The following is a 25527-nucleotide window of genomic DNA, read 5'->3' on the forward strand; positions in this document are numbered from 1 at the left end:
GACTTACATGAAAATATTCGCCGAGTCATGTTGCGATATTAAGCAGATAATGCGACGATAGGATGGCCATCTTCGAACGAGATCAACTTGAAGATTGAACTAGTGAAAATATATTACAGATGTTTGAAAAGGCCAACTTCGAAAAACCGTGTGTACATGTCTCTACCTTAGTAGAATGCCCATGTAATAGACTTGGCACTGGCCTCAACTTGGTTGTCTCGTTCACTCTTTGAAGCTGGCGTCTAGGGATTTTCTCGGTGACAGGGACATTGCGCATGGTTGCTCCACATTCGTCTTCAAGACGTTGAGCGTCAGTCGATTAGAATTCGTCTCCCACTGGCGGTACGTCTTTAAACTTGCGTTTACAGAGCAAAGCAGAGACCGGGGAAACCTGCCCATAATTGACCACCAGGCGAGGTCGTCTCTAAGCTCTACATCATTCAATGAAGAATACCTCACAAGCTGTTGCATGCAAAAGCTTCCCGTTCAGCCTTGGGTGAAGGAAGGATTTTCTTGTTCCCCCCCATGGATCCTTGGCGAACTTACCCCTCTGTGCTCACTGCTCAATCCATGCCGGGAAATCTTTCGCGTCCAAAATTGTGGCCCCGGTCGTTGAAACTTTACTGCCCAGCACAGAGATGGATCCTTCGAACTCGATCTGCTGAGTACTGTAGTGAGACCACCAACTTTTGCTACTTGATCTTACTCCAACATCGCTCAGCCGTTCTGAATTGACCAAGATGCGAATGTAGGAACATAGGACATGTAGCATCTTGACCAATCAAGACTCTTTTGCGGTTCCCTGCAGCCTCCGTAACAAAGTTTTGGTACGCGAAGTCATCAGCTATCAAATCTTCATGGTCAATGCACTATGGGTCCAGAAGTTCCCCGCGGAAGTACCGGCAGGCATGGGGGAAACATTCAACAGGGGAATAATTGACGCATTGGCGAAAGGCCCAATGACGAGCCGGGTAAACAAATAGGCTTCGGCAATAATTAGCAGTGCAATTAGCTTGACTCATACGAAAAGTAACACCATATAAAGCGTCAGCGACGCCGGTAGCGGGGTTGAAGGGGAAGATAGGCCTCGATACGTCTACCAGATTCCGGATTGTTCCCATTCGTGATCTATCGTACTCCTCAAGATGCATCGTCACCTTACGATCTGGCTATTGGCCCTTTGCGGCTTGGCGACTGTCGCAACTTGCGAAGACCGACGATACTCGACCTGGATGCTGGACAGCATCAAGGCGCGCAAGCAGGGCATCATCTCGTCTGGTGAATCAAGCAGTTTCCTGGAAACGGGCATTCTATCCATCGCCATGGAGGCTGCACTGAAGCAATACCCGGAGCTTAAGGACCAATATGTCCCTTACTTGGAGGAAGTTCTAAACGAGGGCACTCCCAATTTGGTCAACGCAACTTACGTCGCAACCCGACCTCTGGACCGCTTCTCGGTTGCAAACGCCATCAACGCTATTTCCAAGTCGGGAATCGCGACGATTTCGGACACGGCATCAGCAGCATCGAAAGCCATCAACGAATCTCTGTCGCTTCAAATCCGCAATCCTGTTGGAGGCTTCTGGTACTACGTCTACCCTCAATGGAGTTACCTGGATGGCATGTTCTCTGTACTTCCATTCATGGCTGCGCAACCCCAGCCTAACTACACCGACATCAGCTTGCAGGTTTCGCTGCTCTACGAGCACTGCTTCCAGAAGAACACCTCCTTGGTCGCCCACGGGTACGATTACTCAAAGACTTCCGTCTGGGCAAACAAAGAGACGGGCGCGAGCCCGTATGTATGGGGCCGCGCCGTAGGCTGGTTCGTAGCAGGTTTGGTTCAGACGTGGGAAGCTCTCGATTGTCCCGCTGGCAAGCACGAGGCCAAGGCTGTGTGCAAGCAACTGCAACACATGACGACGCAATTGGCTACGTCTCTCATCCGCTACGCCGACCCCGAGACCGGCGTCTGGTGGCAATTAACAACGTTCCCGGGACGCAGCGGCAACTATCTGGAGAGCTCTAGCACGGCCTTGTTTATGTTCTCTATGCTCAAGGGCGAGAGGCTTGGACTTCTGTCGAACTCGAAGGTAGACTTCAAGAAGGCAGCTTTGAAAGCTTACGACTATACCACCCGAAACTTTGTTGTCGATACTGGTAACGGTACGATAGGGTACAACAAGACAGTCGCTGTGTGCAGTCTCAACTCTACGGCGTCATACGAATACTATACTCACCAACCGCTTTTGCCGAACAGTCTTCTCGGAGAGTCAGCTTTTATCTTGGCCTCTCTTGAGGTAGAAAGGAAGTAGTGAATGAAGGCCCTAGTTATTGCAGCACTGCTAGATAATATGATCATTTTCTGCACCTTTCAATCTCTTAAGGAAGTCATTCTGCAGGATCGTCGAGCATGCGTGATTTCCAATTTCTTTAGACTGGATTCGAGTTTTTTCGGAGCCTACTCGTTGGTTTCACGACAGATTAGCCGATATGTTCACATTGTAATCAGATCCCTAGACATGTAGAATTCCGGCGACCTGCAGATTAAGACATGGGATAACAATCCATCTGCTTGGCTTACGGAGACCGTTTTGAGGATAGTGCCTAGCGTACATGCAAGTATCGACTCAAGCTATCCCACGTCAGCATGGGCAAACACACTCTGATTGATAGTAGTGTAGCCTGCTAGTCAGAGTTCAACAGCGGTACGCGAAAAGTCAAGTACATATAGCTACAAAGCCCCTGCAATCGTCTTGCCCACGCTGCAACGCTCATGTACCTATATGTCCGAAATCCGATATACCTCGTCGAGTCGCTGGTGAGACTAATGACTTGAACCGACGAGGTTGTCTCCAGCCACTCGTATTCTCGAGAGTAAGTCGGAACACCCCCACTCGGCCACCCCCCCCCCATTCGGCCACCCTATTAAAAATATATCCAGGCATATCGCTACTAATTATAGTTAATTAATTAACTACCTTCTACTACTATTATAATATAGCTACTACCCTTATTAAGTAATTCGACCCTTATAAGTCGATTAGGACTAACTAAATAATTATTAACGTCTTCCTAAGCCCTTTATATATTCCTAATATTAGCGAACTTAGTATTTAAGTCTATTTAAATACTCTTCTTTTTTTTAGGAGCTATATACTTAACTTTAGCTTTTAAAACTCGAACTTATTATTAAAATAAAGCTAATTAAAAAGACTTCTTACTAAAGGCTTTCTTAACTTTATAAAAAAGTAGGTATTAAGTATTATAATTAGGCCTAAGCTTTATAAATAGCCTTAGCTATTTATAAAGATCGCTAGCTTTTTTAAGAATTAACTAATTAATAATAAATATTACAAAGGTTTAGTTAACGACTTTAATAATATTAATAGTTATTTACCTAGCTTTAGTAGTATTATTTAATAATATAATTAGGCTAAATAATATTATAAGATTATTAAAAAGTATAGTTATATTAAGTAGCTATAAGCTAGTTACTTTTCAACTACTTTATATATTATCCTTTATTAAACTAAATAAATAAATTATAATATAATAAGCTAAAAAGTACTACTTTCCAACGATAATAGAATTATTTATTATATCCTCCTTATTAAGCTTTTTTTATAATAGGTTTTAATAGGACTAAAAATAGTTATATTTAACGGCTAGAGGATATAAGAAGTATATAATAATAAAAATAATAAGTAGACGTTATTAATATAATACTCTTATATAAATTCTATTATTATATAACTCCTATACTTATTTAAAATTAATAGTTAAGGCTCTAGGTATAAGTTAGGTCCCTTAGTTAAGGAGGGCTTAGTTTATAATAAAAAAACTACCCTTAATTATATAAGGGTAATTTAGTTTATAATTTACTTATTATTTATTATTATAAACTCTTAACTATTAAGATCCTTAAGCTTAAAGGGGAACTATTATTATTAAACCGACTTTTTTTCATAAATTAGTAATAGTTTAATAACTATATTATTAATAAAGATATATTTAATAATAAAGATTTAAAAACGCAATCTAGGCTCTTTTTTTTATATTATATTAGCTTTAACTATGCCTAAAACTAGCCTATTAAATCCTTTATTCTTAAGGATATTAGTTTTATTTATATTATATTTATTAGCCTATTTAATATTTTTAATCTTTAGTATATTAAGTAATTAGAACTAGGGCCTAATTATTTTAGTAGTTACTTTATTAATATATTTTAAATCTATAGGACGACTTTTTTAGACCTTAATAAATAGGTTTTTTTTTTTAAAAAGTATCTATCTATCTCTTTTTAAGAGGATAATTATCCCCCTAAGCTTATAGAACTTACCTAGCGAATTCTTTAACTTATTTATAAATTAATATAACTCTTAGAGTATACTAAATACGAACTTATTTAGCTAGCCTATTTTTTTACTAAAAGGGAAATCTTTATTAATTTATAAAAATAATTACCCTAGCTTATTAACCTCGTTAATAATTCCGAAGTATAATCCTTAGAACTCCGAACTTAATTAAGGCCCTTTTAACTAAGATATTATTTTTAATTACCTCGAGCGCTTAAATAATTTTATTTTTAATATATAATACTATAATATAATAAAGAATATATATACTAAAAAAGAATATATTTAGACGATAATTATAATTATTATAGTTATTTATAGATTAAGGGTAGGATTTTAATTAGGGTAGCTGGGAGGGATTTTTGGGGTGGCCGAATGGGGGGGGTGGCCGAATGGGGGTGTTCCGACTTATGGCAACCTCCGCACCTAACTCGGTGGTCGTAGGAAGGGAATCAAATTCAACACGCCTAACTCCGACGTGTTTAGCAAAAGCCCATGGCTCTTATCTTTAATACTACATTTTCCACGTTGATCTCTTTCATTGCTGGCACTAAGAAGTATAGGCCCCGCGCATAAGTTGCGCAAATTAAGCGATCACACTAAGGTAAGATCGAGATACTTGGTAGGATTCCCGAACCCCCGGGTTTCGGCTCATCCATTGTACCTGCCCTGTACAGATGGATTGAAGTTCATCCGCATCTATGGGAATCAGACGCATACAAATAGTCCAGCCACCTTTCTCGACAATCACATTTATGAAGGCCTCATCAAGCCATTACTGCTACCTTCTGCCAATTAATTTTGCACTTCAAAAGCCTCTCAATGACAATTTCCAGGATAGCCTGCCTATGGCTTCTCGCGGTCGTTCTAGTCTATGTGAACGCCCTGCGAGTGGGAAAGAGTCAAGAGTTTCCGCTGGGATCTGAGATCGAAAACCTCGCCGTCAGGCCGTCGGGTTCCATTCTGGCAGTCGTTTACACATTCCCACGCGTCTACGAAGTGGCTCCTGTCGCGAATGCCGAGCCAAAGCTTGTGCACACTTTCGAGAATACCAATGGCGTTTCCAGTATTGCCAAATCACCAAACTCGGATGAATACTTCCTCATTACCGGCAACTTCTCTTTCCAGACTTTGAGTCCAACCCCTGGCTCGTACGCGATCCACAAATTGTCATTTGACAAGTGCGACAAGTCGGTCGTCAAGCAACTGGCATCGCTGGATGCTATTTCTCAGCCCAATGGGATGATTGCGGTTCCTGGAACGCCCTACGTTCTGATCGCAGATACGCGCGAGGGATTCATCTACCGTTTCGACACCCAAACCTTTCAATTGGGCGTCTACTACGATGATCCCTTACTAAAGCCTGGTACTACAAGCGGCGTGGTATTCGGCGTCAACGGCATCAAGCTCTCAAGAGGATACCTCTATTTCAGCAACACCAACCAACAGTTGGTTGCCCGTGTGAAAGCTTCAGGGAACGAAGATGTCCTCCATGGAACCCCGGAGATCGTGGCAACCCAGACCCCAATTGATGATTTGATTGTCAATAAATACAATGGCGACATCTATCTCGCCGAACTTAGCGGAAACGCTCTTGGCTTTGTGCCACGTGGGGCAAACACCACCGTCCCGGAGACTCTTCTCGGCGGCATTAACAGCACAGCTATTTTGGCGCCTACATCAGTCGTTTGGGCAAAGGGTGCGGAAGGCCGAACACTCATCGTCTCGGAGACTGGCGGTTTTGAGCAATTTGTGACACACAATTACACAGGTGGTGGCAGGATCAACATAATTCACTTGGACTAATACCCTCAAGTGCCGTAGCTCAAGATGATTTGAGGAAATCGCAACCTCTTTAAGACTATGTGTCGGATTGGAAGTCTAATTCGACCGCGGTATATAGCCGACTGCGCAGGGGCTAATTAAGGGCCCTATTTACGATTATTATAGCTAGCTTAACCTACGGTTAGAACCTCCTTTTTATACCTACTACGCAGATATTTAAATAGTTTAATTAATCTTTTTATTAACTACGGTTCGAACTAATTACCCTATAATAGGGATACTAATACTAATTAATAGTTAAATTCTATTATTATAAATTAGTAAAGTATCTTACTATATAAAAAAAACGACCTCTTAATACTATATAAAATAAGAAATTTATATTAATTAACTTTATAAAAATAAATAAAAAAAGAAGCGATTTTTAAATACTGTACGGAATTAAGTAATCGTAGCCCTTTATTATTTATAAAAAGTCGACGTTTATTACGTTAAATTATATTAATTAATAAAACTACTTAAGTAACTAGCCTTTTATTATCGCCCCGAGTAGCTTTTTTATTAAACGGCTTTTCTATAGCCGGCCCGTAATTAGAAATTAATTAGTTAAATTAATAAAAAAAATACTTATATAACGACTATTTACTTAATTAATTAGTATAATAAACGAGCTTAATAATACGGTATAAAAGAGTACTGCGCGATTAAAAAAGGGGATTTTTAAACGTAAATATTCTTATTTAGTAGCGAAAGTAACCCTATAGGAGTTATTAAGCTAAGAGATTTATAGTATTTAGAAAAGTTTATTATTATAAGGATTTTATAAATACGACCTTAAGCCCGCGATTTAAACGACCTCTTTATAGCTCCCTTAACTACTCTTTAGGTATTATTTAAGAATATAATATAAGGGACGGTTTAATAAGGGAGGAGGGGATTTAAAGGTCTTAATAATATTAAGTTAAGAGTATTATAGATTTTAAAAATTAACTTAGGAAAAAGGCAGCTACCCTAAAGTAGTCCTATAACCTCTTATTAAAGTTATTATTAACTTAAGAAAAGGTTAAAAAGACGAGGATTTAAAAGGAAAAGAAAAATCTTCTAAAGGGCTACTAAAGGGCTTTTTTTTATATTAGCTCCCGGCGCGAGATTACTAATTTTAAGAAATTAACTAAGTAATAAAAAGGATTATTAGTAAGTAATAATTACCTAACCGTAATTAAACTACGAAAAAGACTATTTAAAAAATATAAAATAGGGTACCGAGAGGCTATAAAAAACAAGACTTTTAAAATATCTAACCCTATTATATATAAGTGATAAGTAGGTATTTTTAATAAGTTTTTAAAATTTACGATTTTATAAAAAAGAGGGCTTAACTTTATTAACCGTACTTAACGGCCTATATAGTTCTTAATAGCCTATATAGCTCTTTTACGAGCTACCCGGCGTTTATTTTTAACTATTTTTATAAAATACCGCCCTAAAAGAGGTAGGTTAAGAAAGGAAGCTATTTAGAGATTATAGAGAGTATAAGGCTTAAGAGGCTAGAAATATACGGGATAATAAAAATTAGTAACTAGTAAAGATCCCGAGACTAATTATTATATCTTTTTATAGTAATATAAACGTCTACTACTACTATTATTAAAAGGAACTACTAAAACCTACCCTTTATATTAAATAAAAAGGAGGATCTTAGTAAGTATAATAGCTAGCGATTTAAAAAGGTAGTAATAATCGCTAAAAATAGTAAAAACGAGAGTAATAGCGAGATAATAAGAAAAAGCGAGAATCTCTTAAATTTTAATAAATTCGTTAAGTAATAAAAATACGGATTTATTATAACTAGCGCGCGGATTAAATATATCCTTATTAAAATTAAATATATTAGCGATTATTAATATGGGTATAAGCTAGAGTACGACCCTTAACGAGTTAGGGTAAAGAAAAAGAGGATGAAACCCGATTTTAAATAAAATCCTAATCCCTTATAAATAAGTAAATATTAACCCGGATTATTAGGGGACGTAAATATATAGAATCGTAAATTAGCTTAATAATAAAAAGATTAACGTAGTATTAATCTATTTAACTAAGGTCTATAAGAAAAAGGGGCTATAGGGGTAACCCCTATTTTACGAGATTATAAATAACCTTAGTTACTAGCTAAATAAATAGTTCGCGAGCGTAAGCTTAAGAATTATAAAAGTAATTAATAGATTTTTCTATAGGCGAGGGGTATTACTAGCGCAATTATAATCGCAAAAGCTATACAAAATATTAATAATAATAATTATAAAGGAGGAATTCGTATTATAGAACTAAGTATAAGTTAATAAAGCGTATAATCGCTTTAATAAATTTAAAAAAAGGGTAAACGACCTAGATTTCCTCCCTATAATTACTAATAGAAATTTATTATTATAAAAGGATATACCGGAGTAAAATATAATACTAAAAGTACGATAATTAATAATTCCGCCTATTTCGATCTATAACTCGTTACTATTATTAATACGAAATTTAGCGCTAATTAGTTAATAAAAAAAGAAATAAACGACCCGAAATTATTAATAATACGTAGCGACGCAGGGATCGTATATAAATACTAAAAATCTAGCGGTAAATACGAAGTAATTTATAAACTTTAAAAAGATCTTTTTAAAAGAGAAATTATATTCTAGGGGGAAGTATAAGGTCTTATAAAAAACCTTAATAATATTTTATAATTATTATAAAAAAGTTAGAATTAGGGAATATTAGTACTATTTAGTAATTAATATTATATTTATAAGCAAAGCTTTTAATTATTATTATAAAGTAATACGTAATCTCGATCGAAACGACTTTCTTAGTATAATTAACGTAATCCGAAGCCGCTTCGAGACTTACGATAAGAACCTAGAGCTCCTATTTAAGCTACGAGCGATTTTTTATATATTTATAGCTAGGATAATAAAGGGTAAATTACGAGTAAAGATTTTTAAAAAGCTTATTAATCGAATTAATAAGCTAGCGAAAACCTAGCTAAATAAGGAAATAAACGAATAAAAAGTTAAATATCTCTATATTATAATTTAGCGTATATTAAAAGTAAAAATAACCTTATACTAAGTACCCAAAAACTACGAGACGCTCTATTCGAAGCTAAGATTTAGTTTTAATATTAAAATAAGAATACCGCGCTAAACCTATTTCTAAATATACGACGGCCCTTATTAATAATATTAAGTCGATCGAACGTATAATAAAAAAGGAAAAGAGGCTAGATATAGTAATTACTAATAAAGAGGCCTAAATTTATTAAATAAGTAGAGATTTAACTTATAAATAAGGTAATAAAAGAAGTAATATTATATTTATAAAAAGGATAGATATTAGTTAAGTAACTACTCCGAAAAAGAGCATACTAAATTATATAAATAATATAAAAAGTTAAGGGTAGTAAATAGTAAAACTAGCCCTCGTTAATTTAATTAATTTCTTATTATATATAAGGGCAAATCCGGGGGTATAGAACTTAGTAATAGTAGCTAAAGTAGCGGCTTAAAGTATATACCCCCTATAAAAAATTCGGAAAATAAGGAAGATCTTACTCCCTATACTAACGAATTAGATTATAATAAAATTAATAATATTAACTACTCTTCTTTTGCCCCGTTAGCCTCTAGAAGATATATAAAGCTAAATAAATAAAGGGTAATAAAAGCTCTTAATAAGTAGGCTTTTATTTATAAATAGTAAGGGAAGGTCCCTCAGATAACGGATATAGAGGTAGTTAAAAGGGCGAATTTAATAGGGCTAAAGCCTATTCTCTTAATAATTAAAAAAAAGACGCTATCTCTCTTAATATTTAAAAAAAAGGAATATAATACTAAGTAAATCTAGGGGTAGCTAAAGGGGTCCTTTTTATATTATTTAGATTTTTTAAATACTAAGCTCGTATAGGTATTCTATACGAGCAAAAGGTACGGCCTAAACGATTTTTATAAAATTATCCTAAATACTAAGGTATTATAATAGTTAACTAAAGGAAAAGGGTAATTTTAAATATTATAAAAGATTGTGCTAATAATATTTAATATATTAATAGCGGGTATTACGAGGATTAGTTTCGGCCTAAGTAAGGAAATCGTCGCCCTAGGTATAGTAGAAGTAGAGACGTACTTCGGAACGATAACTTTCTATATTTTACTTATTAATACCCCATTTCTCTTATATTTAAAAAATATAAATCGACTAGGTATTATATTTAATAATATAAGGAATAGAATCTCTAGTAATAAGTACTTCGAGATAATCGAACGACGATAGGGGTATACGTTTATAAAGCTTATTAATAATACGAAGTTAATTAATTACTTAATAAAAAGTAAGCTTAAAAGACTATACTAGAGATTTGGGTACCCGTCGGTTATAAAGCTATATAACTTCTTAAAATAATTAAGTAATAATAATATCGAAATAGGGGCGCTAGAGTAATTAATAAAAGTATGCTACTAATACTAAATAAATGCGCAAAGCCTACGCAAATTTAAATTTAAATTGCGTAATAAGCTTAACTTTAACTAGGAAATCGTTATTAATATTTTCTATTTAAATAGTCGGCTAGTACTATATATAATTAACGTAGCTATATCTTTTTAAATAGGGTAATTCCTCCGGGATTTATAAATAAAAATAATATAAGTAGCCTTATAAAAAAGCTAAATTAATATATACTAAGGACCGCTAGATAGTATTAGAACCGACGCTAGTACTAGCTTTAAGTTAGTAAAATTTAGGGATAATATAACGGCCTACGGTATATAGCTAAAAGTCGTACTCGTTAAAGCGTATTATAATATTAAAAAAGTAAAAAGGGTATATTAATAGTTAAAAAGGGCGTTTAGAATTATTAAAGAGGAAAATCCGGATTTTATTAATAATAAATACCTCTAGATAGTATTTAAATACTATAACGATACTATAGGGCCTAACGGACTTATATTAATACTATTAATATTTAGAGTATATTTAAGAACGACCTTAGCCTTGCTATTATTACTAAGTATAAGCTAACGAGCCTAAGTAATTTAAAAAGTAATATAAGTACTGCGCAAAGTAAGTATAAAAAAATAAGTTAATAAAGTAATTATTACGCGCAATAGGCCCGATATAGGGGATAATTTAGATATATTACTAAATTCGGATATATAAGTATAGTGCGAAATTACTTAATAGTAGGCTGGGCTATATAAGTTAATTTCTATTAACGAGCGCTTTTATATAGTTACGAGAGATCGTAATTAGCTATTTAAAGTATTAATTATAGTAATTAGACCGTATTATATAGATCCTAACGAGGTAATTTTTAACCTATAAGAAAAAGAAGAGCTAGGGGAAACTATATAACTTGCGGTAGAGGTATAGGAAATTATTCTTAATAAAATCGTCGTAGTAGTATTAATAAACGACGAAGAAGAGGAAATTGCTAAAAGGGTACTAATATTACTAATAAAATGTCGTAAAAAACTACGACGGTAAGCCCTAACGTAGTAATTTATTACTAATAACGAAGTAATTAATACCTTTTATATAATAGAAAAGAAAGCTAATTTCGAGCTAGTAGTTAAGTTACGTAAAGAAGGCGTAATTATAACTATTAAAAAGCCGTATAAGGGATTAGATCTTATTAAAATAGATATTCTTTATAATTAAGGGGTCTATCGATTTATCTTATATAACTTAGAAAAATATATAAATTTTTATATATTTAAATTACGAATAGTTTATAAAATTAAAAGGAAAAGAATACCTTAGCTATATAAGAAGTTTAAATACGTAATTTAGGAGTATAGCGATATTAAAAAGGCGACGCTACTTATATAATTACCTATTATATAGCGCTATAGCTAACGATTAATAATAGTATTAATAGCGTTGTTATAAAAAAAGGGATATAAGATTTAGAGCCGTAATATTACCTAGGCCTATACTTAATTAGCTATAGGGCTTATAAAAAAAATCCTAGCCTATTTACCGAAGGAAATAGCTAGTAAGTACTTAAAAAGTACGATTATTAAAATACTTAAGCTATTATATAGGCTCGTAGAATCGGGCACTTATTAATAAGCTACTTATTACGATTTTTATATTAATTAATTATTAATAATTACCTCTACGTACGACCCGTATTTATTAATTGCGGAGTACGAAGGTAACTAATTTAGGATTATTAAAATATAGACTAACGATATATTAGGCCTATTTAATATTAATTTTATAAAAAAGGAGGATAAGGAGCTTTAAAAAGTAGGCTTTATAATAAAGCTAAAAAAGGTCCTTATAATAAATACCCCCTTAGTATTTAATAATAGGATTTTTATAATTAAAGGGGAAACCGTCGTTTTTTAATAAAAGGGGTAGGGCGAGAAAATTAACTTCGTTAATTTAAATATAATTAATATTAAAAAGCGGTATAAGGCTAAGCTCGCGCGAGGGGTATATATTATAAGTATTTATTAGCTTAAAATAACTTTTAATTATATTAAGGTAGTATAAGTTATAAATTTAACTAAACGAGACGTCGAAGTACTTAATAAGTAGCTTAAGTAATAATAAACGAATTTCGATCGAGGTCTCGTTTACTACCTAATTAACTTTATAATTAATAAGCTCTATATCTTTATTAATAAGTTATTTATAAATAATAATAACCTTATTTTATAATTAGGGTATATTATTATCCAAGCTAACGAGAGTATAAGCGAGAGCGAATTTATTATATATAGTAATATAATTTACTACTTATTAATTAAAAATAAGCGGGTAATAAGAAGTATATTAGTATTAGAGGTCTATAATATAGTTAACGGTATTAACTTCTCTTACGTAATTTTAATAACGCTAAGGAAGATTACTAATCAAATTAGCTTTTTATTTATTTTAATAGTTATTTATACCGATTCTTATTTATTATATAAATACCTTATTAAATTAGGAACGATAAAAGAAAAGAGGCTTATAATTAATATTATAGCCCTTAGGTAATTATATAAAAGGCGCGAGATATTCGAAATTTATTAAATTAATAATAAAAATAAGCTTATAAACGCTTTTATAAAAGTAGTACTAAATAAGGGATTAGAGTAATTCGTAAGTAGTAGAAGAGTTATTATATAAATAAAGGGATAGGTTATATAAAAAGAGTAAAGAAAAGGGGGAAAAGGAGACGACTTAATAAACGGGCCCGAGGTCGAATTATACCTTTAATTATAATAGTTAAATTAATAAAAGAAAGAGAAAGTTAGTATTAAATTAAAAATCTAATTCGACCGCGGTATATAGCTAACTACGTAGGGGCTAATTAGGGGCCCTATTTATAATTATCATAGCTAGCTTAACCTACGGTTAGAACCTCCTTTTTATACTTACTACGTAGATATTTAAATAGTTTAATTAATTTCTTCGTTAACTACGGTTCGAACTAACTACCCTATAATAGGGATACTAATACTATAATTTGCGAATTATTGTAAGGACCTAGATAATCTGGGATTCTTAATGCTCTGGGTTCATGCGGCGTGTGCGTCAATACTAATTTCTTTAATTTCTCTAAGTTTCCACAAGTAGCATCCTACTAGTATGATGAATTTGATCAATACGCAATATGTTTGTTCGCACTCATAATCATGAATACTAAAGTTATCGATTGTGGGGGCCCCGCGATTTCTTATAGATTGGTGCCAAGCATCGAGTTGTGCCCTTCTCATTGACCATCCTCGCCTGCATCCCTCGAATGCCGGTGGGAGAGTTCAGTGAGAACACAGAGAACTGTAGATGATGCTGCCAAGAAACATGTGATGCTTATTCTGCTGGTCCGAGGCATCCATACGAATAGACGACATTGCCAACTTTTTTCTTGCTCATTGTCTTGTGAGGCACAATGCCACTTACTTTCCACGCAACTGTTTTGGCAACTGACTTAAGATACAGCAACCCCATTCACCATCGCAAGTGATGCGGCCCACATCATTGACAGTTTCCGTGTACGACTCCAAAGTGTGCGACGGACTCTCGGACGTTGAAACGTCGTCCACAGAGTGTTTGAAGACTGGTGATACACAGTCGCAAAGATGAATCTTTCAGAAAACTTACAGTTCAGCCCGTACAAATTGACCGACTTCTTGGCAATCCTATTGAAGATGAGTGTTGATTTATATCCAAGAGTAAGAAAGTGGCTGTTCAAGAAGCGCCGGTGGGATGAAGCCTTGGTGCAGCATCCGGCTGTTGTATCATTGGTGTGCATCAGTCAAAGCTTCAGTTCGTCTCTTGTTCCCCCTTGAGATCGAAAGTGCCAAGAGCATCCTTTCTCGAACCTTATCCGCAACCCCTGCCAAGAATTCAATCTACTCGCCGGCAAACGGCTTATTCCAACTCTACACGTGGGCTAGCGCGAATTTCCTTTTCCAAGGTAAAATCGATTTAACCACCAGCCATTTAGATTAATAGGTGGAATTTGCGCAGCACATTCAGGGATATCCCAACCCCGCACGGAAAACGATGCGGTACCCAGCTCGGTGATGTACAGGGGTTGCATTTCCGACCACGGCTTCGGAGGAGCTTTTAAAGACACTGAATCGCCGGCGGTATGGTAGTTGCTAGCATCGGTCTGTATCGGCCTTTATCGCTAACTGACTTATCCGCAATGTTGGGGTTCGACAAGTTCTCTGCCGCCTGGCTCATGGCCATTATGTCCGTCAAGCCAGTGACATCGACCCTCCTATACGCCGCTTCGCACGCCGGAACCGTCACCACTCTCGATCTTCAGACTTCGGAATCTGGAACGACTTTGGAGGCCATTGCCACGAACACTGATTGCGCGGCGAACCCCTCTTGGCTCACTCTCGATCAGTCAAAGTCCCTGCTCTACTGCGCCGATCGAGGACTTACAAACCCCAACGGCACGCTCGTCTCTTTCCAAAAGTCTGAGAATGGGACACTCGAGTTGCTTGGAAAGCTCCCTACTATCAAGGGGGCTGTGAGCTCCGTCGTCTATGGCAAGAATGGTGGAGGCATTGCCTTGGCTTCTTAGTAAGTCCCACTCACTGGCCCCGGACAGATTTCCACTTTCGTCGCCGAAGAAGCTTGGTTTGGGGGGAATTTACAGAAATCGCTACGCAAGTTAACGCGGAACTCCGCTGACAAAATTGACAGTCCGGCGTCGTCCTTTGAAGTCTTTTCCGTGGAGGACCCGACCGACATCAAAAGACTTCAGTCTTGGACGTACACCGTGAGCCAGCCAGGACCGAAGCCGGCACAGAATGCCCCGCATCCCCACGAGGCCATCCTTGACCCCACGGGGCAGTACGTGCTAGTGCCGGATTTGGGAGCGGATTTGGTTCGGGTTTTTGCAACCAACCAGGAATCCTACCAACTGACGCCGGTTACCCCGCTGAACGTTGCGGTTGGCAGTGGTCCCAGACACGCCAGATTCCTCGTTACCAAGGAAAAGACTTACTTCTTTGTTCTAGCCGAGCTTGGGAACATTGTCACCACGTACGAAGTTCACTATGGTCGCAACAAGACCTTGAGCTTTACAGAAGTCTTCAGCGTCGGTACCCACGGCCCTGACAACACGGTACCTGTTGGGGCTGCCGCAGCTGAGATCCACATCTCGGTAAGTACTTTAGTCAAGCTGATTCCTTGACGAGGAAGATTCGCCACGAGACGTGTTATGTTGCTAATATTTCGTCAGCCTGACTCCGAGTATCTCATTGTCTCTTCACGAAACGTTAGCATCTTCAGCATTCCCAACTTTGACACCACCAACACCACCGAGATCAAGAGCGACGCCCTTGTTACTTTCAAGATCGATCACAAGACCGGTCACCTGGGTTTCACGCAGATCTTCCCGTCAGGAGGCATGATTCCCCGCCAGTTCTCGATCAATAAAGCTGGCACTCAAGTTGCTGTGGGTTTGCAGCAGGACGGACGGGCGGTCATTATTGATCGCGAAGTGAGCACCGGTCTTCTGAAGGGGTTCGCCGCGAACATTTCTATTGCGGGCGAAGTTGTTTGCGTTATCTTTGATGAGTGATCTTGCAAGCTACTCAGCACATAGAATCATCATATCGAGAACTCACAGTCACGGAGAGAGACAAGCCCCTAGAGTGGTCACTTTCCCTCTATTTGCATCCTTTCTTTTTCCTGTTTCCAATGTCCTGCATCAAACTTCCAGACCCAAACCTCCTGCTTCTCGTCATAACTTGCTTTCTGCCAGCCCTCGAACTTGGCAAGACCTGCCGCTCGCATGAGAGCTCGCCATGGTTCATTGTCATCGCCCGTCTCTGAAAACTTGACATCCAAGCTCGTTTTTGGCGGACTCGATGAGGACGCTGATCAACACCAGGCCATAGCCCTTGCGCCAGTGTTTGTGATCGATTATGATGCCGATGTCCGTCATGTACGCTTTGCTTCCCTGTACGCTTTGCTTCCCTGTAGTGTTGTTTGGTCAAGGAACTCGGGCGGGTCGACAGATTCAGAAGTGTTGTACCCTCCATATCCAATCAATTCATCTGTATCGCGCGTTTCAACGACCAAGAATGCATTTTTGCCATCCGCTGACATTTTGGCAAATTTTGTATCCGAGCCCGAAGCTTCTCAAAAGTAAGACCTTCCTCAGGTTCCCCAAATGGGAAATTTTCTGGGACTGTCATGATGGCGTGAAAAGATTCAATGTCGAATTTTTGTGGCAGTCCTAACTACGAGTCGCGGCGACAACCGACAAAAATGAGACGAGGCCATCGCGGCGGATAGACGGTGATTCTATGATGTTCTGCGTTTGAGTTACAACTTTGCTAATGAAGTAACGGGCCAGCAGCTATACAATAAGGTCTGCGCAGAAGACCTCGACTCAAATAAGAAATATTTCTACATATGTTGACTTTTTCCAGTCATCATGTTGGCGTCTGAGGATCCGCTACGCCGCGTCTCATGTGGGATGAGAGTTTGTTGACCTTCCCGATATGGATACAGCTCTTGACGCGCCCAGGACCAACAACTGGACGGGCACTCAGTCACACTTGATGTGAGTCACTGATGAACGACAGGAAGACATTCCGAATCAGATTAATTCTGAATTTCAGCCTGTCTTTCTCGGCAATCAGCAATTGATAGTTAAGCAATTATCGGGAACTTTCACCTTTTTGTAGTTGGGATGTAGCACTCAAGGTACCTATGTCAAGTGACTGTATTGTCAAGCATCTCAGTTCAGCATGGCCTTTTTCAAGTCGGCACCAGTAGTGAAGCGTCTCATAGTATGAGTGCAATTAGATGCTTGAAGTGCGAACCGTTCTCTGGGTGTCGATGTGGCGGGACTTGGCGAAACCCGGACGTCGGTGACGGAATCCGGGCCAAGAGTGCTCGTCAACAGCAGCCCCAAACTCCGCATCTCTTCCCAATCAACTCCAAGTCCGGGGAAACGGCAAGCTTATATGCTGGGGATGTAGCTTAAACAGCTCATCAAAAGTGCTTGATTGCAACCTCGGCGTTTCGTCCCAGCTTCAGCACAGTGGTTGCCCCCGATGACCCCCTGCAAATGGTTCTCGGATGGACGCACGACCGATGCAACCCGCAAAGCCAAGCGCGCACGATCGACAGGCAACATCAGTACCCGGAAACACGGAAAGGGGAAGTGAGACAGAGCCTCGTGGCTATGTCGTCAGCCGCTGTCAATATTCTGCGCTTTCCCTTCGCCTTTTCATGATCTTTCCTCTTTGAGGCTGTCCGGGAGTAAATGGACAACGACAGCAGCGGGCAGCTGTGCGAGTCAGCGAAAGGTGGTTCTGCCCGTTCTTAATGAATTGGTGGGGTTCCTCGGACCGCTTGACCACTTATGAATGGATGCTATTCGACATTCAAAATACCTTGCACGTTGCGAGTCGTGATGGTGGGACTCGCTCGAGGAGGATCGCCCTGTCAGAGATTGGATGATCAGTATCCTACCCTTCCCGTGCTCCTAGCTCATAAAGATGGTTGGGAAGCTCCTTTCTCTGCCGTCTTTCTTTCATCTGGCGTTCGGTATTCACGCAAGCCAAAAATACCCCTAAGCTACACGATGTCGTCATGGATTAAGTCACATCAGTACGCGCGAGTTGACCAAGCCATTGATAATGGCGAGAGTGTCCAACATAGAGAATCGCGGCTGAGGGAGTACTGGCAGAAGGTCAGAGTCCACCTTTTTTACGCGATACTCCTCGTCTTAGTGGCGGGGCTCAGCAGAAATACCGCGCCTAGCAAAGCTACGCCAGCTTATTACGGCGTTGAGCCCGTTAAGTCTGAGATGCGATGTAAGAGACCACCCGGCGTCCACATGCACGTTCCTTTCTCACAACTCTAATCCCGCACAGTATCAACCATAAGCAGAACTTTTGAGTTAGATCTCAATTATGCTATGCCACCATCCGCACAAGTCGATGAAGCTTGGGCCTCGCTTCTTCCTAAGGAGGGTGGCTTCTTTCAACACTCCAAGCTTGCGCCGCAAAAAAGCTGCATAGCGGTGTTCCACCAACTTCACTGTCTCGACATGATCCGTCAAGCACTATATGAGGCGCGGCCTGACATCATGGAGCAAGTCAACAATGGGTCGCACCCTGCAGATCACAAGGCAGACCATAACGCAGGCCACGACACTTCTCCCGATCATAATCACGTCAAAGATATGTATCATATAGGACACTGTTTGGACCTTGTCCGCCAGTCCATTCTTTGCAGACCTGACCTGACTGTGGAGGTTGGTGACCCTGCGGTGGGCGGTGTAACGGGGTTCGGTACTGAACATCAATGCGTGAACTGGCAGGAATTGATGGACTGGATGAAGGACCACGAATGAGGCATGGGATGCATAAACGACGACATGCGCTAGCCATGATCAACTAAGACAGATACAAATGTAATATGAGCCTTTATCGTGAGCTCTGCTCGGTCCAGCGGAGAGCAAGCGAGCGTGCAATTCCCAAACCGAGAATCGCGCTACGACGTGGAACAAACAGAGACGGGATAAATGGACATGCGAAATAATAGATGTTGGCAAAATAATCTACCGCCATACAGCAAGAAGACATGAACTCTTCTACGAAGCTCACCATAAACAATAAAAACTGCGAGAAGGATGCAGAAGGTTGCCTAATTTGGTAATCAAATTTTGGAAGAAAAGCCAGCAAAATGAGACTATAACCGATGCACATGACAACGTTCAGGCTGGAAATAAACTCGCTCTCTAAGGCGAGAATGGCAGCGGTGATTAACATGCTCACTTATCGAAATCAAATCACCAAAGCACATTCCTGATTGAGCCATAGCGCTGCTCAGCAAGCTTTACAGCGACATGATCTTCAGTTTTCCCGGAAATTACGGGCCGCCGGAAACCGGCACCCTCAGTACCTCCATTCGCACATACCAAGAAAGTCGAAGCCAAGCTGCCGTAATCGGTTGCGTCGAAAAGTTGAACAATGCACCACATCCGATCGTTCTTGGCAAGCGGGATGGAATGTTCATCCCATATTCATCAAGCTTAAATCATCTTCAGTCGACGTTCGTCGTCCAAACCCAATGCACGGGTGGTCGAATCAGTTTCGGATCTCAGAGGGTGTCCCTAGATCGGCCCCAATGGATCGCCCAACGGAAAGTTCGACTCGGCTCGTATAGACGGTTAAAGTTTTATTAATCATGCCCGTCCTCGGTCCCTCAAAATATCGCACTCTCACCGGATGATCCGGATGTAGGGTTGTTTGGAGTTTCCGTTTGTCTTGCGATTGAGATGCTGGAGTGGTTCCACGGGATAACCTACCGATGAGTTTAATTGAGGAGGGTTTCCTAGCCCAATTCCTCTTGGAAAGCTTAGCATTCAGGGGCATATCGACGATAGATTAGGGTTGATTACGTTTGAGTTTCAGCGAGAAGAGTCGCCTATGATTCATCCATGCGTACCGTGCCAGCAATCGGTCCCTTATCTGACATGGTAAGACAGTCATCGGCTCGGATTACGAGAAGCTTAGCTTGCGGAAGCCAAATGTTATCCTAGTAGCTAAGCTTCCTGCTGTGCATTGGGCAAACTGAAATATATGATTTGAGGAACCTTTGGTAGCCGATGTTGCAGTGCTGTCGGTAGCTCATCGTCCAAAGCCATTGGCCCGTGTCGAAGCCAATTTGAGGTGTTTATCAAGATCGGTTCAACCCTCCTCTGAAGGAAGTTCTGGTCAACCTCATTCAACCCACCAACTTTGTGTCACTATGGTTTCCGCGATGTCCATCCGTCACCTGTTGCTGGCATTGTTGCCTTGCACCACCGTCTTGGCCGATTCTTGGCGAGTCGACGGCTTCAACCCGGTCAAGAAACTTGCGGAGGCCAAGCGGTTGCCTGTACGCCGCCATCTTGAGCGTCGTCAAAACACCGAGAAGTACCAGTACCTGAATGATAAGACTGAGAGTATGCCCACCCAACCTCGACTTCCCCCTGTTCGTAGGCTGATATTACAAAGAGTACCTTGTGAATGGCACGTCTATTCCACTGGTTGACTGGGATCTGGGCGAATCATATGCTGGCCAAATCCCGATCTCGAAAGCATCCAACGAGACTCGTCAACTCTTCTTCTGGTAAGTATATATACCTGTCTAAGTCATCATCTATCTTACAATATTGACACTAATTCCAACAGGTACTTCCCTAGCACCAATCCAGATGCATCTGAGGAGGTCACCATTTGGTGAGTTTCCTCGAACCCCAGGAGACATTTCCTTGGACCTAGTCGCATAATGACTCCTCTGCAAGGTTGAATGGAGGCCCGGGATGCAGTTCTTTCATCGGACTGGTCCAGGAGAACGGACCTTTCACCTGGTTCCCTTCAGCTTACCGCCCGGTTTACAACATTTTCAGCTGGTCCCAGCTCTCAAATGTGCTCTACGTCGACCAGCCCGCTGGCACTGGCTTCTCAGTCGGTAAACCTGGAGTCAATACGGAGGAGGAGACCGCCCAGCAGTTCCTCGGCTTCTACCACAACTGGATGGAGACCTTCGGAACCAAGGGCCGCAAGACTCATCTCACTGGGGAAAGCTATGCTGGCCACTACATCCCCTACATTGGTGACGCCATGATCAAGTCCAACCAGTCTGCCGACTACAATCTCTCCGGTGCCCTGATGTTTAGCCCGTACATCAGATCTGATCCTGGTGACTTCCAACAGCATGCGGTTTCCTTGCCCTTCGTCGAGGAGTACAACAATGTTATGGGCCTGTATCCTGGCGTTGGCAACTATTACGACCGGATCAGTGCTGCCGACAAAGAATGCGGCTACGCCGATATGCGCGAGAAATACTTCACCTTCCCTCCCAAGGGTCCCTTCCCACCCGGAAATAACAGCGATGACTGCGCAATCTCGTCTATTGTCTACGAAGGTCTCGGGGAAGTTAGCCCTTGTGCTAATATCTACCACATCTCTCAGGGCTGCCCCAATCCATCGGATCCCCTCAGTTGGGCCGCCGAGGGCGACAACGCCTCTGTACCCCTCAGCTTTGACAAGGCAGACTGGCACTCCTACCTCAACCTTCCGGAGATGCGTAAGGCCATCCACATTCCCACCGGGCAGAGAGACTGGAAGAAGTGCTCCGATGAGAACCCGTTTGGTCCCACTGGCGATGTCAGTCTTGACCCCTTCGCCTCCGGCGCTCTGACCCGCGTCATTGAGCATACAAACAACTTCATAATCGCCAGTGGTAACCTTGACTTCCGTGTGCCTACCAATGGTACGCTCATGGTGCTTCAGAACATGACTTGGAACGGACAGCAAGGCTTCGATGAGTTCCCGTCCAAGACCTTCTTCCTCCCTACAGCCTACAGCGACCTATCTTCCCAGAGTGCGGCTGGAAAGATTGGTGATTGGGTTGCACAACGCGGCCTCACCTTCGCTCGTGTTTTTAATGCCGGACACGGTCAGTAACCAAATCAGCCAAGACGAACCCTACCAAGAATGTACTAACCTTCGGCTTCATAGAACTCCCTCAATACGCTCAAGGAGCCGGATACCGTCTCTTAGAACAGCTTCTTGGCCGCGTTACGGACTTGACCAGCGATCTCATGTTTACTGCCCTTCCAGGTGACTTCACGGGGTCAAACACGACGCACGGGTCTACGTCTCACTAGAAGGCTTTAGCAGGTATATCAGTCGACATCTTCGAGGCTCTCGGGTACGATTTGGGGTCTATTTACGACCGGATTTCATCACGGTGCATATAGAAATCTCAAATAGTTCAAGTAGCATCAAAGGCTTCCATAGCGCTTAAATACAAACTACCTAAACCTCGCATCCGAAAAGATTCTCCTTGTAACATAGAAGCGACTCTAACGAGGTAGTCATTCTGATATCGTACAATCGCGTAGCTAGCCGAGTTTCTTTTGATAATAGTAGACGGAGATTCGAACAATGACTATTCTCTACCTAAGTACGAGTATTTGGTCTGCCATCCATATGCCATCTTACAAACTGTCACAATAGATAATTTCCAAAGAGCAATGCTGCGATGGAATATGACAAAGACTTTTGCACGGACATGGCGAATTGCAAAGTCTGAAGCACTTCACCAATTCCAATAGTAGGAGATGATCCGTGAGGCATCCATCTCTTTCCATTGGTGTGAAGCTTCTCGCAGACATTTTTCAGTCTATTTCCTGATCATACTTTGACGATGCCATCAGAGTTGACCTGAACATGGTTGAGATTCTTCACGTCAACTATGACAGCTCTATCATGGCCACCAATCCCTAGGTCTACAGTCAGAACACTAGTCTATTTGGAATTTCAGTGAAGAGAAAGCTGACTCTTGTTCGTGTAGCCGTGTCCTTCCCCTCTAGCTTGCACCTTGCGATCGTTTTGAGAAGCACAAACAATAATGACTGCAACCTCCGAGGGGCTGTAAGGGTGAAGGATGGCAAATGGCACGTATCATGTATCAAGGTTGTATGGTCGAGTGTGATCCATCTGGAATGTAGCGTCATTGGAGAACTTGGCCCTCGCGCTTTCGCCGCTAACAGACTCCAAAAGACAATCTTTCGGGTTCAAGGCAGCATGTGCCCCTGCTATGGCAAGAAGCCAAGTCAAAGACAGCATCAGAGAGGAGGAATATCGACCCATTACGAGTTTGAAGTATTCAATGGGTTGGAATTCAATGTTGTCAGAAGTTAGCTTGAAAGACTGGAAAGTTATTGAGCTTTGGTTTCAAGATACCCTTGGGAGGACCTTTTCGTGATCCTTTAAGTACCATCGACACACCACACTATGCAGGTGCGGATAGAGGAGCCGAAACTCCGACGCCGGGCTAGCATCCTTCCTGGTGATAGTCCAAGAGACTGTTTTGTGGAGGTTGGCCCGCGTATGTGCGGGCAATAGAGGCAACCAGCACGACTACCCAAATGGGTCACACGGCCCAACATTGAGACGGACAAAAGGTATACAACTACTCAGTACAAGTATCCCACTTATACCTTTTTTGACATTATCTATCGTGGAATATGATATACCCTTTTTCTATGCAGCCCATGGCGAGCGCTCTATATCACGTTGATATCAATGTGACGGAGAGGAAATACTACTTTCCGGACAGCGGGTTCTTTCCACCTACAATAGCCCCTCACTGATTACTGGAGAAGAACATGATTCACCCCAGAATCCGTCTGGCTATCTCGAGTAGGGACTTTTCAATGGCACTTTCCGGCAACTCATCTATTGGCTTGCCTGGACTCACGGATGAGCCTGATTCAACTGAAAATATGGTACGACCCACGAGCAGCGATCCTGCGAATACCGCTCTTTCCAAACGGCCTCGGTCATGCACTACATGTAATCGCAGGAAAGTCAGATGCGACAAACAAAACCCTTGCAACCATTGCACCCGGCACGGAGTCGTTTGTGTCTTTCCGTCCTTCAAACGCGGCACATCGAGGCTGAGAAAAGGCTTGGGTGAGGATACCCAGCGTAGCAAGGCGAGTTGCCTACATCACTCGTCAAGAAGCGCGTGCCCGGACCAGCCAAATGACAATATTCGAAGAGGTGCGCCCGAAGAATTGTGGATTGACCGGTGCTGTTACCTTGGAGACAGCCCACCCAAGCTGCTTCGACAGATCGAAGGCCACACTGTTCAATCGCCCCTCGATGTTGGTGGCATACAAAGGCAGGAACTAGTTAGCTTGGATCAAATGGTATGTTGTTGTTGGCCGTGTTTAATCGTGTGTTCGGTGTACCCTTATTTGGGAGAAGTTTGTCTGACTACCTTATCATGCATTTAGTTCTTCGATATCAACGACTTAAATCCAGATGTTGACTGCCTAAATTTGATTACAGATCCAGCTTTTGAGAGTGCTTCGGGTATAGATGAATGCGGAAAAAATCAATCGACTCTCGCTAGCCTTTTGATTAGTTCCACGTTAGGGAGCAGGAGTTTGTCGACATTCCACCCGCCCATATCACAAATCCCGTTTTACTGGCAAACCTTTATGGAGAATGTTGACCCTGTCATTAAGATATTTCACATTCCAACCATCGGCAAGGTTGTTCGAGAAATACAAAATCGAATAACATCACTGGACGCCACTGAAGAAGCATTGATTTTCGTCATATTCTTTGCAGCTGTCACCTCCATGGCCCCCGACGAGGCAAGTGACATGGCCTGTTTTTGACCTTGAACTAACGCGTTTTAGGTGCGCGATCTCCTAGGCGACGAGAAAACAACTCTTCTTTCGCATTATCGTGTTGCTGCAGAGCAAGCACCGGCAAAAGCAGAACTTCTGTCAAACACGAACTTGGTCGTTCTGCAGGCATTTGTGCTCTTCGTACATTGCTTGCGTCAGTCAGATCAAACTCGTTCCACATTGAACCTTGCTGGCCTTGCAGTCCGCATGGGCCAGGGCTTGAGGCTACATGATCCTGACAAAAGACTCGGGGTATCACCCTTCGATTTGGAAAACCGACGACGGCTATGGATGTCTATTTGGCTTTTGGACCTTAACCTATCTTTGGACTATGGTACAGAACCAGCGATATGTCACGAGATTGAGGACGCATGTCTTCCGTTGAACATAGACGATTCAAGCTTCGACGAAACATCCACCAAATTGATCAATCAAGGACAATGCGTAACAGTAATAACGTACACCCTGATCAGACACGAGCTCGGCGCGTTTATCAAAAGGCTCTTGCACCAGCGTAAACGTACCAGACTGGATCCTTCGCTAGGTATGGATCTGCAGACCATGGGCCGCTTGTTGGCCGAATGCCAGAGCACAGTCCAGGGGAAATACCTTTGCCATAATGACAGCGAGAACTCACTACAGGTCGATATCTCTTCT

The 25527-nt window shown here is 40.9% G+C and overlaps 10 protein-coding genes across 10 annotated transcripts; 8 read left to right on the forward strand and 2 right to left on the reverse strand.

Moving 5' to 3' along the window:
• Positions 1–1232: 1232 nt before the first annotated feature.
• CLUP02_14156 (glycosyl hydrolase family 88) lies at positions 1233–2315 on the forward strand (the record flags this gene model as incomplete). The annotated part of the gene is made up of 1 exon (XM_049293088.1): positions 1233–2315. One exon carries the CDS (start codon positions 1233–1235, stop codon positions 2313–2315), a length of 1083 nt encoding a protein of 360 aa, XP_049150234.1.
• Positions 2316–5183: 2868 nt separating this feature from the next.
• Positions 5184–6167, forward strand: CLUP02_14157 (uncharacterized protein; the record flags this gene model as incomplete). Its single annotated transcript, XM_049293089.1, has 1 exon — positions 5184–6167. One exon carries the CDS (start codon positions 5184–5186, stop codon positions 6165–6167), a length of 984 nt encoding a protein of 327 aa, XP_049150235.1.
• Positions 6168–10241: 4074 nt separating this feature from the next.
• Positions 10242–10463, forward strand: CLUP02_14158 (uncharacterized protein; the record flags this gene model as incomplete). Its single annotated transcript, XM_049293090.1, has 1 exon — positions 10242–10463. A coding segment is annotated over one exon (222 nt), but the record flags the coding sequence as incomplete, so codon positions are not given.
• A 2433-nt stretch (positions 10464–12896) lies between these two features.
• Positions 12897–13181, forward strand: CLUP02_14159 (uncharacterized protein; the record flags this gene model as incomplete). The annotated part of the gene is made up of 1 exon (XM_049293091.1): positions 12897–13181. A coding segment is annotated over one exon (285 nt), but the record flags the coding sequence as incomplete, so codon positions are not given.
• Positions 13182–14838: 1657 nt separating this feature from the next.
• Positions 14839–16230, forward strand: CLUP02_14160 (YkgB protein; the record flags this gene model as incomplete). Its single annotated transcript, XM_049293092.1, has 3 exons — positions 14839–15224; positions 15348–15810; positions 15889–16230. The coding sequence occupies 3 exons, from the start codon at positions 14839–14841 to the stop codon at positions 16228–16230; spliced, it is 1191 nt and encodes a 396-aa protein (XP_049150238.1).
• A 77-nt stretch (positions 16231–16307) lies between these two features.
• On the reverse strand, positions 16308–16760 carry CLUP02_14161 (acetyltransferase; the record flags this gene model as incomplete). Its single annotated transcript, XM_049293093.1, has 2 exons — positions 16308–16528; positions 16601–16760. The coding sequence occupies 2 exons, from the start codon at positions 16758–16760 to the stop codon at positions 16308–16310; spliced, it is 381 nt and encodes a 126-aa protein (XP_049150239.1).
• Positions 16761–16890: 130 nt separating this feature from the next.
• Positions 16891–17583, reverse strand: CLUP02_14162 (uncharacterized protein; the record flags this gene model as incomplete). Its single annotated transcript, XM_049293094.1, has 5 exons — positions 16891–17013; positions 17117–17193; positions 17230–17283; positions 17335–17367; positions 17430–17583. 5 exons carry the CDS (start codon positions 17581–17583, stop codon positions 16891–16893), a joined length of 441 nt encoding a protein of 146 aa, XP_049150240.1.
• Positions 17584–17716: 133 nt separating this feature from the next.
• On the forward strand, positions 17717–19023 carry CLUP02_14163 (uncharacterized protein; the record flags this gene model as incomplete). The annotated part of the gene is made up of 4 exons (XM_049293095.1): positions 17717–17801; positions 17914–18081; positions 18155–18481; positions 18542–19023. The coding sequence occupies 4 exons, from the start codon at positions 17717–17719 to the stop codon at positions 19021–19023; spliced, it is 1062 nt and encodes a 353-aa protein (XP_049150241.1).
• A 1400-nt stretch (positions 19024–20423) lies between these two features.
• CLUP02_14164 (carboxypeptidase cpdS) lies at positions 20424–22329 on the forward strand (the record flags this gene model as incomplete). Its single annotated transcript, XM_049293096.1, has 5 exons — positions 20424–20619; positions 20672–20786; positions 20849–20896; positions 20962–22118; positions 22181–22329. 5 exons carry the CDS (start codon positions 20424–20426, stop codon positions 22327–22329), a joined length of 1665 nt encoding a protein of 554 aa, XP_049150242.1.
• A 1132-nt stretch (positions 22330–23461) lies between these two features.
• Positions 23462–25490, forward strand: CLUP02_14165 (fungal specific transcription factor; the record flags this gene model as incomplete). The annotated part of the gene is made up of 8 exons (XM_049293097.1): positions 23462–23555; positions 23621–23652; positions 23833–23955; positions 24033–24142; positions 24192–24381; positions 24469–24838; positions 24896–25414; positions 25471–25490. The coding sequence occupies 8 exons, from the start codon at positions 23462–23464 to the stop codon at positions 25488–25490; spliced, it is 1458 nt and encodes a 485-aa protein (XP_049150243.1).
• Between the last annotated feature and the right edge of the window lie 37 nt (positions 25491–25527).

This window comes from Colletotrichum lupini, chromosome 7 (genome assembly GCF_023278565.1).
Source record: "Colletotrichum lupini chromosome 7, complete sequence".
Taxonomy (NCBI): Eukaryota; Fungi; Ascomycota; class Sordariomycetes; order Glomerellales; family Glomerellaceae; genus Colletotrichum; species Colletotrichum lupini.